This window comes from Anas acuta, chromosome 3, assembly GCF_963932015.1.
Source record: "Anas acuta chromosome 3, bAnaAcu1.1, whole genome shotgun sequence".
NCBI lineage: Eukaryota > Metazoa > Chordata > Aves > Anseriformes > Anatidae > Anas > Anas acuta.
Window position 1 is genome coordinate 66,728,644 of NC_088981.1, and position 13,200 is coordinate 66,741,843.

Consider the following 13,200-nt stretch of genomic DNA (forward strand, 5'->3'; position numbering starts at 1 on the left):
AGAAAAGCCTAATTTAAGTCCTCAGAGCACTGTGGGGAAGGTGGGGGTCTTGGATGGGGGGTGGTTAATGGGCATTACAGAAACATGAATCCTTCTTTGCTTTATGTTGTAGGGAAATTAGAAATGGAACAATGTTCAGTTATTGCCAGTCCTAGAGTCGTGACTTCAGAAAAGAAAAAAAAAAAAAATTAAAAGCTAGAGTCAAAATGGTGAAAGCCAGGTATTTCATGAAAGAAAGGTGCAAGAAAATTGAGGTTATTCCACATCCGTTTATTAGATTTTAATCTGTTTTGTAAGGTAGATTTCAGCGGCTTTTCCATGTCTTGTTGCCGCTGTCATTTTCAGAAATATTTCTGTTAGTAGCAGGAGTGTCAAATTCTCTTGGCAATGTCAAGCTTTTCGTTGCAGTAAGGTAATGCTGAGGACTGCTGGTGCCTGTGTTTTGCCCCCACCCTCCAGTTCCTTCCTTCGGTTCCGCTTGGACTTGCTGCGCTGGGAGAGCGTGCAGTACTGGGGGAGCGTAGGGAGCAGTGGGTGGAAACAGCTCAGTTTTACTGAGAGGTGTCAGGCGAATTGTAACGCTCGGCCTCCTGTTCTCCATACGGGGAATGAGGACAACGATGCTTCACTTTTTGAAGTATGAAATGTGAATTCATCTTTAGGATGTAGAGTTACGCTCAAATCCAATTTATAGTTAATCCTGTGTGAATAAAGAGCTAGTTCAGTGTCACATTCTGCTCTTTTGTGTATTTATTTTATGATCTTATTTTCTTTAATATCTTGCTTTTTCCCCAAACTTGGTAAGTAATTAACATAGACTGAGCCTGCTGGGTCCATGTCCCATCCAGTCGCTATGAACGTGCTACTCCATCACCGCTCGGGGACCAGCATCAGAAGGGGACAGACTTTCCCAGAGAGTTAAATTATCCTGGAGGCAACGGGGGAATTTTTGGGATTCCTGGGGATGATTTCTGGCCCTTGGAAGGGATTACTGCTTGACGCGGGCATTCCCAAACCACGTGAAGTAAATTGCATGTGGGACATGCATGGAGCAGTGGGAGGGCTGTGTGAGGAGGCCCGGCCTGACCCGTGCCCGCAGCGGGGAGGAGGGGGCGATGGACTGGGATATATCGCACCAGGCGGAGCAGGGGCAGCGCCTAGCACCTGCTTCTGCCTCGGGGAGGATGTCTTCTTCCATCGGCTTTAAAGCTCGGGCACCTGCACTTGTGTCATGGAGGCGCCTGTGTGGTGTGTGGAAGGGTCACCCGTGAGGAGCTGGGGCTCGGGGCCCAAAGTGAGCGCACAGAGGTAAGCTGGGAGCATGACTGCTGCGTGTAGGGCTGAAGTGGGGGAGATTAGTAGAGGAAATGGTGCTGAGTATGAGACTGGGAGAGATTGAAGATGGAGGTATGTCTCCTTTTCCACACCTGCACAGCCTGGCGTAAAGCTGAAAGCTGCTGCTCCTGTTGGACGGAGCTGTTCTCGGTGGCCTCTGAGCACAGAGAAGGGGCTGCTGCTTACTGGTGAGCCCGATGGGTACCAGACCAACCCGAATATGATATTCTCAAGGCAAAGACCATTTTAGTAAGAACACAGATTAAATTTACACTAACAAATAATCTCAAAAACATTGCCAGGAACTCGTCTCCTTGGAAGTTGAAAGTCCTAAACAGAGTTGACATTAAGTTGTAGACTCTGTTCCTGGTTGTACTTAGGAATAACACATAAGGGCATGCTAAACACTGTGGTCAAGAGCAACAGTTTGAACTGCTTGGGATTACTGTGGTTTGTGGGAACCCTCAGCCTGGCTCTGGGCCATTGAGCTGGAGGGAGGAGTCCCGCCTGTTCATCGCACATGCATCTCCCTTCTCTTCGTGCCTTAGCTGGGGTGGTTTTGGTGCTGAGAGGCATCAGGTTGGCTGATGGGGGAGTGCTGGTGTTGGAGATGGGACGTGGAATAAATTAGGTGCAATATTGTAAATAAGTTTCCTTTGGAGCTTCGGAAAGTACAGCTTTGTTGGTATAGTGAGGTGGAGTGGTAGGCGTGTTCCCATTGCTGGATGTTACTAAAAAACACCTGGGGTTTTACCTCTCTGGAGCGCAGGGATGGATTTGTTCAGATGGGCCAGGTTACTCTGTTTTTTTGGACAGTCATCCCCAGGTGGGGATGAAGAAGTAATGCCAGCAAAGGCAGTATCTGGTGGCTATTGAAGTGGCATTTGTGGCGTGGATATGTGGCTGACTGGGAAATAAACACACATTGTGACATCTTTATTATCTTTTTTACCTTTAACTATTACTTTTAATGAAGGTTCCTAGGGGCGTATTTGATTTCTGCATGTCTTCACTGTTAAGTGCTTGTTGTTGAGGAAAATGGAATTGGAAGCTATAGGCAGCCTTCACAGAAAGGCAAAAGCAAGTTGAGATCTAGACTTTAAGTTGAAAAAAAAGAAGAAAGAATCCCTGCGGCAGTGTAAGTTTTCAGTCATTCTTTCATTTCAGCAAAATGGAGTTGCCTGATTACGTGATTGCTGTGCTGGAACATGGCTTTATCCTCTTAACTGGGGGAAAAAATAGAACCTGTTAATCTAAAAATCATTCTACTTAGTTATGTAACTATTGCTTAAAAATAGCTCCAGATTGCTGGAAAAGAAAGATTTGATGATATGGGGTAGAATATTTCTCTTTTGTTCAGCACATATAGAACATCTACGTTTTTATGTAATGTTCAGTACTATTTTGTGGTGGCCAGTTGCTTGTTACTCGCACATACTCCCACAGCAGCATCCTGCAGCCCAGCTCTCTATCAGATACTGTGCTGATGCTGCTATGAAATAGCACCAAAGCTGAATGCTGAGGAGTTTGTAGACAGAGAGGTACATGGAGAGAAAGCACTGGGGGTGGGGTGTCTGTTCATGCAGGGAGGTGGATGCTCTGTACTGAGTGAGCTAACTTTGAAACCAATCATTCAGAAGCTTCAGAGCATCCTTTGTTGTGTTGTGTCTGTGGACATCACAGTTATATTTGACTGTGGGTGCATGGTATCCTTGGGACAGGGAAGTAAAACATGTAAATTAAGAAATTTATAGTGTTTCTGGTAAAAACAAGTTCATTTTTAATGCTTACTTTTATGTAAACATGCTCTGTTTTCTCATTTAAAAAGCCTTTATGTAGGCTAGGTTAGCCTCTGTCTTTGCAGATGAGCTCAGCAGAGAAATCTGATTCAGAATTAATTCAGTTTTCATTTTGGATTGCCATTGCAAACTTGGACCCATGAAAAGTTACTTATGCCTTGTTTCTAGTGCTTGGGGTGGAGTGAAACTTGCTCTTGGGCTTACCTTCCATTTCCTTTAACCTCTATAAGTCTGTGAAATCTCTTCTATTTCAGTAAAAACAAACAAACAAAGAAACCATGGTATTTTATTTGCCCGTTTTTATGACATGCTTCCAGTGGATCCGTAATTCCACATTTCTTTTACACTGACAGTGAGAATAATTGAGTACAGCAAGGAAACCCAAATAGTCTTGCAGTAATTGACTCTGCTGTATTTTTTTCTCTCTGCTGAATAATCTCCTGGCTAACACATTTCCCCTGCAGCTTTATGATTTATGCGGCCCTTTGTTAAAGCTGTCCTTGCAGCACAGGTGTGATACCTCACTTGGTTTTGGAGTAGCAGCACGACGCTTCTGTACAGTGCTTCTCTCCTTTACATCCAAATGTTAAGTCATCTTCTGGACACAGGGATCACGTGGGTGGGCTTTTTGACCCAGATCTGGCTCAAAAAGGTAATGCATTTGTTTGAAGATGGCTGGCTGCTGGAGTTGTGGACTCCTCTGCATGTGTGTATCTAGGGCATGTTAAAGCTTCTGTCCTCCTGTAGGAGATTCCGGGATTTTTCCTGTACAGCTCATATCTGTTTGCCTTTCCTTTGTTGATTTGTTTGTGAGGTTTGCCTTTGTTTTATCCTGCTAAATTCTTTCTGTTGCATTGGTTTGGTACAGTCTCTCTGAAGTTAACCGCTACAAAACACAAACAAGTTTTTGATAAGATTAATTTGAGGAAATGCACTGAAAGTTTTTATTATTTGAGACCTCTGATGATTCATTATTGCCAACAGAGGGCTTAGGCAATTTTACAAGCAGGATGGCAATTGTTTCACCTGGTATTGTCTTACACCAAGTAATCATATACTGCAAGGGAACGTGTATTAATTTTTAATGAGGGGCGGTTTGGATGACAGGTTGTTCTACCAAGTGTCTTTTAACTCAGTTGGGAACTTTAACCTCAAACCTTACTGCAACAGGACATAGGAGAAAATAAACAGTTTCTGCTGTGCATGCCTCTCTTAAGTTAAAAACCACTAAGCCAAAATGTATGACCTTTGAAATCTCCATCCTGTGCTTCTTTTTGGCACTGGTTCTGGTTTGATTACCAATGTGCAAGTCTGTGGGAAGGTATTCAGGTTGCCTCTCTGTCAGCTAGTGACAAAAGTGATTAAATTAGGGAATTTGGCTCTTGAAATGGCCACTGGAAGCTCAGAGGCTGATTTGTGGTACTGAAATGAGGTTATATGAATATGCTGTCGTTTTCTGTGGCCCGTTGTATCATTTAATTGCTTGTCCTTGCTGCTGCAATCTTAACAGCTTCACTGAGGGTTTGCCAGGACTACGTCTCGGGAGGTGAGGTGGAAACCTGCCGTGGTATACACGGCTGACTTCTCACATATGGGACAGCATTTTTCAAATAAACCAAAGCTGGAGAGGGTCTACGTTGTCCCGTTGGTCAAAGAGCAGGCTCCACGCAGTATTTCAGTACCCTAACTACTACAATTGAATGTACTTTTAGGGTAAAAAGTGAAGTAACTTTTACAGAGCCGGTTCCTTTTCCATGCTGTGACCTGGGGAGTGGCATGTAAATGTGAATGAGGCTGGGTGACCTTTTCTGTGGTATGCCGAAAACAGGACTTACCTGGTGTAAAAGTAGTGACGTGTGAATAAAAAATTCTCATTACAAGTAAATAATTTTCTCCTGCTCAGTGACAAGGTGTAATTTCGGTTTGCTCAGTGACAATCAGTTACTGTGTTAAGCTTCGTTAACTAACGTTGGAACATCCTTGTCTCCTGCTCGCCTGCTCTCAAACCGTGTGAAAGGTGAGAGTGTTACCCTCGCATCTCCCACCCAGTGGGATCCTCGCTATCTTACCTTCCCTGCTGCCTGCCAAAGGGGTTATGGAAACAGTGAGATGTGGCAAATGGAAACAAGGTAAGTCTTTATTTGAAGAGGAGGAGGGTAGTGAAGATACACCAAATGGCCAGTCCATGAGGAGTGAGGTGGGACATGTTAGGCAAGTTTCTGCTGAAGTATTTTACGTACATAGCTAATATTCCCGTTGATTGTAAGGGTGTCAGAGAAGCGTTTTACTGTTTGCTGGAACTTGGTGTTACCTCTCTATTTCCTTCCGAGGGCAAGTGTGCGTACTGCCCTTGTACGTCTGCGAACAGCTTCTGTGCTTCTGCCCACACTGCTTCCTGCTCTCTGCTGAAAAAGCTTTAAACTCCTCTTGCATGATTTTTTTGTTTTCTGTAGGTTGTAGGAGGCCTGTAAGGGAGGCCTCTGAGTTCTCTCTGCAATAACTTGCTCGGGGTAGTGGCTTTGCTAATGTTTCATCACACGTCTTTGATGATGCTGTTTGAAGGGAAATAACAAAAGCAACAAAATTGCTTCAGTTTTTGAAAATCCTGTCTCAGCTGCAGCCTGTTAAGTTTGTATTTGTAGTATTCAGGCTTGTACTGTTCATTCTGTTAGTGAACTGTGTATATATTAAATTACTTTAACATTTAACACTCTAGCACTTTTTAGGATCAGTTGCGTTTTTTGGTATGTGACACATTGGATTACAGAAAATAATACAGGAATTGGCTTATTCAGAGTAGAAGAACTGGCCCTGAGTTGGCAATGCACTTCTGTAAGACAGAAGCGTTATCCCAGTACTGTAATTGGTGATGCTGGAAGCCGGTAAACTTGCTTCCTTTTTTTTTTTTCTCCCAAATATGTGGAAAAAGAAATCATTACATGAACTTGCCTTTGAACTCCACGTGACTGCTTTTGCTTTGAAGGCATGACTGTGACACAGGCAACTTGGTTTACTGACACTATTTTAGTATGCTAAATACTAAAATACTGTTTGGTATTAAAGTAATACTAATTTAAACTACTAGCATTTTAATAGATGCTTCAAAGAATATTTTGCCAGTAGTATGTTTTTTCTTTATTCTTTTGGTTTAGTTTCTTGCTGTTCAAACACAGCACTATAATTCCTAAATGTTATTTGTTTATCCGTGAGGGTTTCACTCTCCATCCAGAGCTGTTCCAGGTCAGAGCAGCGCTCCCCAGCCTGCAGTGTTTCCGTTTCTGATCTGCTTTTCTGTGAAGCCTACTCGTGTTTGTTTATTCTCTGGAAGAGGTTTGTTTTCAGAGACTTCCTCCATTCATTCAGCTCCTATTTCAAGTTTACTATGTCAAAACAGGAATGGAGCTTGTGAGGACAGCAGTGAGGATTTCTACACAGGAAAATAAAAAAGAAACAACCCAAAGCCAACCAACCAAGCAAACCAAACCGTCCTGTGACTGGCTTCTGCACGCTTTGGCTCGCAGAGGGCGATGAGTTGGTCTCCGCAGTGCTTTTGGATAGGGCTGGCCACCTGCCTGTTGGTTTTGGGATCCCTCCGTTGGCTCCTGATGACCTCCACAGGCTGCATCCAGGCAGTCCCGTTTGTGAGTAGGTGGGTGGGGAACACAGTGCAGCATCCATCTTGCTGTCACGGCACCTCATCCCATGGCCTTGGCTTTGCTTTCTGATCATTGCCCGAGAGAGCTGAGACGCTCTAAGCATGGCTGAAAGCAGCTGTCCTGCAGCAGGCTGGCAGGAGCAGGCACGGCTGGCAGGGTGTGAGGAGTGACGGCCTGCTCGGAGCCGTGGGATGGGCTCTGGGCTGGGCCCGTGGGGTTGGGCTGCACAGCTGGAGGCTCCTCTGGAAGAGCTCAGATTCCAGGCAAGGGGTATAACAGTGGTTTGGCTTCCCCCAGTTGTCTCCTGCTCGATTAATGAGCATAATTCAGCTTTTTTTTTGCTGGTTTGGGGTAGTCTGTGTCAATGTTGTGGTGGGGGGAGCGGGAAGGCAGAGAAGGTCATCTGTTTTTAATACCAGCGTTTCTCTCTGTGGTCAGGGCTTTCTAATTATAGCCTGGATAAAATAGCAAATATCACATTTCAAAGTCCTTCACACAGGGAAGGTCTCTGTTTTTAGCACTGTTAGGTACACATGCATCCCCATAACATAAGCATCATAAACATTTGGGGTTTGATTGGGATTGGGCTGTTGTACTAGCCCGTCATTCTGCTGTTTGGTAACATTTTGGGAGCAGTGAAGAAACTGTTAGACACAGAAGTGTGAGCTGTGGATGGGGCTTCTTGAAGCACTCATTTCATTTTGCAGCTAGAGAAATTGTTCAGGTTGCAGCGAGCCTTCCCGGCCTCTTGTGCGTTGGGAGCGGCCACTGGGCAGCAGATGAGGATGTGAAGTAGCCGAGTAACAGATGAGGATGTGAGTAGCTGAGTGAGGCTTGAGAAGTGGCCTCAGGGGGGTTCTTCTGGTAAACGCAGTTGGCACTAGGGATTTAAGAACAGCACAGGGACACGTAAATAAGGGGGAGGAGTTCATTAGCTCTATGTCAGAGGGTTTCTTCTCCCCCTTCTTCAGAAGAAAGGCTCTGCTCTACTCTCTCCCATTTAAATGAAATTTCTGTGATCAGGTTTGTAGTAAAACCAAAATCAGGTCCGGTTCATCATTTTCTGTGCCAGGTACACAGTAATGATGTAGGTCAGAAGTGTAACACAAGATAGTAGTAAGGCCATATGAAATGCTCTTCGTTTTTTTCATTCCATCTTCTGCTGTTATGCGATAGAAATCTTGTAACATGTTTTAAAAACACATTTTTTCCAAATCTCTCAGTTCTGTGTTCTGGGAAGCATTTTAACAGCTGTTACAATGTGATGCCAGTTTGGTAGGTGCTCTAGGGAGCTTTGTGGTGGGCAGAAGAAAAGAAGAGATCGGGATAATTGAAAAGCAAGATTTGACATGTAATCCTGATGCTGTTCAGAGGAAAACCTGTAGAAAGTAGCTCTATTTTTTTCTCCTATATCCAAAAGTTTTCTTTAATGAAAAGAATGTTAAACAATGACAGACTCTAGAGATGTACGGGTCATGTTTAAGAGTGTTTGCAGCCTTCAAATAAAGCCCATCTCTGTGAGATGAAAGCTGTTTAAGTCATGCTGAGAAGAGAGCACTGGTTTATTCTGAACTTTAGGCATTTGCTTATGTGTGACTGTTTGCATGAAGTCCTCTTTGGCAGGGTTCGGCCAGGTTGAGCTTCTTGTTCCCGTTACGTCCCTCTGTCAGGATAACCCAGCGCTGGCACAGGCTGCCCAGATGACTTCCAGAGCTGCCTTCCAACCTCAGCCATTTATTCCTGGGACTACAGAAGTTACCTTCTAAGCTTCACCCTGCTTTTGGGTTCTCTCATTTCCAGCGTAATTTCCGAATTTCATGCCCTTTGTGCTGCGGGGAGGTATTTCAGGGAGCAGACTGGCTCTCTTTCCAGCTGAGCCTGCAGCCAAGGCAGACTGAAGCAATATGCTCCGAGAAGAAGTGTGAATCTTCTCATATGTTTCAGTGAGCCTTAATGGGAAGACTAATTAGAGCAACTTGAAGCCAGATTTGCCGTGTTTCACTTTGAAACAAATTATCAGATCTATCTGGATCTATCAGATGGTGTATGCCAAGCTTAGGGCCGCTTGAAGAGTTAATCAGAAGTGAGGAAAAGAAGTTTAGGCCTAGCTTGGGACTTTTGTTTTTACTACTCCAAATATAATTTGCCACTTGTGAATAGTGCGAGTGCCTGCTGGTGCCCAAGAGGAAGCAGGAAGGCAGAGCTGAGAGAAGGAGCTGCTTATTACGCTGTGGGGTTTTTGTGGGATGAGGAGTGTGGCTGTGTTATTTTGTGTTGTGCTGCAAGTGGGGAAGTCTGGTCCCGAACAGGGAGGAGCAGGTGAGCTGGGGGTAAGAATAACTTGATTTTATAGCACAGAAAAAGAAGCACTGCCCTTCCTAAAATTTTTCACACCATTGGAATATGTTGAACCCCTGTTGTCTTCCAACACAGGAAGGTGGGAACCCCTGTTCTCATCTGTGGGCATGGTTTGGTGCATCAAGTATGTCCTCAGAAGTGTGCACAATTAGCTAGTAATGGGTTCTGGCCTCCACCAAATCATACCAACCTGCTGTAGCCATCAAATCGAGTGTGCTAGCTGTACTTCTAGAGTGATTGGTTGGTGTTTTTTTCTTCTTTTATAATTACACTACCCTTACACCAGCTGGCAGGTCCTAAAGAAGTAAGTTTTGCCTAGGTTAGGCTGAGAGAAATAACTAGAGCATATCTGTCCTGCTCTGGGTCAAAAGCACCCCCAAAGGATCACGTAATCGGAGCACATTTGTTCTCTGGGTCTGCTCTAAACCTAACTAGTGACATGAGCTTGGTCGAGGTCCAGCCCTGTGACCCGGTGGGAGCTGATCCCCTCTGAGCGGATTAGGTGTCTATTTCTGGTTGCCCACAGCCCGAGGTGATGCTGAGCGTGTGGTGCTGAGGCTGTGGGAGGCCTCAGGCAGTCCTCAGTGACCTCCCCGATGCCCTGGTTGTCTTTGCTCTTCTGTCCCCTCCTCAATATCACCTCTCTGATTCCTGTTCTTGGTATTTCGGCTTGGGATAGATTGCATAAATTATGGTATGTTGTATGGGCCTGTAAATAACAACATCTGAAAGGACTCATTTTTTTGCAGATTTTTTTTTAAAGCCAATCACCTGGGGAAATGTAATTTGAAAAAAGCAAAATCTAAAAGGGATGAATAGTGCTGTCTGAGAGGCTGTCACTGAGCTGGCTTGTCTCCAGCACTTCCATTTTGCAAAGTGCATTTCATGAGTTGTTTCTCCTCAAAGAAGGAGAGAGGGGCAGTGGAAGAGGAGCCAGACCCGGGGCTCCTGAGCTGGGATACCCGTACCATTTGTGGCATAAAAGCTACTTAGGGCTGTGTGGGGAGGGGCAGAAATCCTACCTGCAGCTTCCTGCTGCCCACAGCCTGATCGCTGTGTCTGGAGCTACCCCCATAGTACAGCTCTCTCTTTGTAATGACAGCACCTGGAAAAAGGAAATTAGCTCTCGTATTAATAGGTTTCCATTGTCATGATCTAGAATGGTTCAGAAGGCCCTTTTTTGTCCAGAAACCCATTTCCTTTTATTTTTGCATGTCACCTGGATTTTGATGTCTTGCTGTCTTGGTGCTGATGTTAGTATGGGTTTTGTATTGTACTGACGTGACGAAATCTTTCTCCCCAGATCATTCAACGTCAAGTGGTACGTCCTCGTTTAAGCCCAGCCGATCACTGGTTTCCATCCCCACTGCCCATGTGATGCCGTCTAATGCCAGCTCTTCACTTTCCAAACACAGGGAAGCTTTCACATCCGACGGCTCAAAATGGAGTACAAGCTTTGTCCGGTCGGGAGGAGGCAGAAATCCCAATGTCCTGGACAATTCTCTTGACATGAAGGGTGCAAGACCGGTAAGGAAATGGTCCTCCTTGTCCAAGCTCAGCTCACCAAACGCCTTCAGCCAGGACGGTAGCAGTCACTCAGTGGACTCCAGGACTAGCAGCGACAAAGCCGTGTCACCGCAATTAAGGACAAATGGGCCAAACTGTTTGCACGATAGCATGGAGCTCTTACAAATCGAGGACAAGGAGATGGGGAAAAAGCGCTCTTCTCTGCTGGACTGCAAATACAAATTTGAAACGTGCAGCAAAGACGACTTCGTTTCAGACTCCTCAAGCAGGAGACACGCCTTAGACTTGACCGCCTACAGTGCCTTACCCGAGAGCCAGCCCGTGGCTGCCGGCTGTGAAGCTTTCGGGCAGAGATACGCCACCCTGGGGCAGCAGGCTGTGAGCGGGGCCCCCATCCAGCCGGCCGTCAGGACTCAGATGTGGCTGAAAGAGCAGCTGCGGGCAAATCCCCTGGACTGCAGGGCTGCCGAGGAGCCCTACGGGGTGGCTGCGTGGCATGTGCAGCCGCTGGAGGATTTGAGGCCAGGGGGCGAACAGCCTGTGCAGGTAAGGCCAAAGCTTGGTGTTTGCTGCCATCGTGTGGCATCAGGTGCTGCAGCTGAGGAGCAGAGTCGGGCTGATGTCAATAAAACAGGAAAGGGAACAAGTCCCCCTACCCAGGTGGTGGTGGTTGTTTTAAACTTCGGCTGGGGTTGCTGCTGCTTGTTTCTCAGCGTTATTTGGCTGCCAGTAATTTTCTGCCCACATCTGTTTACAATTTCATTTAATTCGACGTGCCTGTCCACATGAGACTAGCATCTCTTTCTCAGTCTGGATACAATAAGAGGTTTATCAAATGATATTTTTAATAGCTCTTAAAGAGAGTTTTTGGTTGCAGCATAGTGGGGAAAGTGTGAATGTCTATTTTGATCTGAATTGATTTGCAGAGGCTGCATCTGCACACATAGCAGTAAGACTGATATCTGCATACCACAAGAACAAATACTCAATATCACTATGCCCAGGACTTAAAAACTGAATTCTGCTTGATATTACTGCCTTTTTTTTTTTTTAACTAATTAGTGGACTACTATTATTGGCTCTAATCTGGTTTATTTAAATAATACGTAGTTTCTTATGTGTCGTATTTGAGGACTTTTTATATGGAAAACATCGAGCATGTGATTTTAAGAGGCAGATACAACTTTCTAACGTGATTGACAATCTTTGTTTTTAGCTGTTCACCTAATGGGAAAAGATAGCTCGTGAAGTATGTCAGCATTTGAAATATAAATGTTCAAGTTTACTTACGTTGGTAAAATTGTCTTGCCAGAAAAATCCCAAACAGATTAGAATAGATAATGTTTCCTGAAAGGATATTGTCTGGGTGGGGGTAACCTAGCTGTGTGTGAAAATACTTGTTTCCTCCAGTCTGAAGATATACTAGGCTATCTTCAAACAGTTGCACTCAAATTTTGTTTCTTCCTCTGCACTGAAGGAAAGACTGACAAATTCAGAGGTTCTCAGGGTTCAGTTGTGCTCTTAATGGTGACCTGGATTATTATTAACTTAAAAAGTTGAAGATAATTTATATTAATTCTTAGGGGTTCCTCTGACAAAATGACATTGTTCCAGGTTCGTCTTACAGGTGCTTCGTCACTCCAGCAGTGCCGAAATACAGCGTTTCCTTTTATATGCAGGCAGAGCTGCATGTTTGGAACAGATGAAGTCCTGTATGCGTATAACATGTGTATTATTGTGGTTATAACTGTAAAACTATCTTCACAGTTAAAAGGCACACGGGAATTGATGCTGAGCCGTGCTCTGAGGGCAGAGCCAATAGGGGGAGCACGAACATCATGTATCTTTTTGGCTGCTTTCATGAAGTGGTGCGGCAGCTTGGCAGGTTTTTGAGCTTGTAACGCTTCAGGTTGAAGTTTCACCTAAAAGCGTTTGTCTTGCTCCTGTTACTTTCATATCTGGATTTTGTATGTGGATCAGTCTGTGTCACGGGATCCAGACAGGATCCTCGCATCCTCAGCTGGGCTGTCAGCTCCTGGTCAGCGCTTAAAGCTGACCTTAAAGCTCCTTGAAGCTTTTCTCTGCTTCTCCCTCTCCCAGTTGCAAGGGGGAACCGCAGGGAGCAGGTCGGTACTGACGGGCAGGGAGGAGCTCTGTGGCTCTGACACGCACTTCTCTGGGATGGTTTGGGGTTGTGGTGATGGGCCTTGAAACGTGGCCGGTCAGATTCCCTCAAGGGAGAGGAGGGGGTTGTCAGTAGGACCCCATGAAACAGAAAAATAAAACGTGGGCAAGAGCTGGAGTCTTTGGGCTCCTCCAGGTGTCCTCTGCTGCTACCCGCCACCTTTCTGCCTGGAGCTTACAGCCCTAACCAGGAGGGAGGACAGAAGAGGTGAGGAAAGGAGAATGTTGTTTTGACACAATATTACCGTTTTTTTTAAAGAAACCTCATCATAATTATAATAATTTTCCAAAGATATTTTGTAGTATTTAGTAATTTTCTTTTCAAAACTATGCAGTCTGTG

General features: G+C 45.0%; 1 protein-coding gene across 5 annotated transcripts in view; it reads left to right on the top strand.

Annotated features, from left to right (window-relative positions):
• The window catches only part of CEP85L (centrosomal protein 85 like), a 150,056-nt gene that overhangs the window by 73,007 nt on the left and 63,849 nt on the right, over positions 1 to 13,200 (top strand). For 4 of the 5 annotated variants that reach the window (XM_068677612.1, XM_068677613.1, XM_068677611.1 and 1 more), the window contains one exon: positions 10,452 to 11,221. In XM_068677612.1, the coding sequence (XP_068533713.1) occupies positions 10,452 to 11,221 (770 nt within the window). The remainder of the gene's footprint in view (positions 1 to 10,451; positions 11,222 to 13,200) is intronic. The other variant, XM_068677616.1, reaches the window with a different exon arrangement.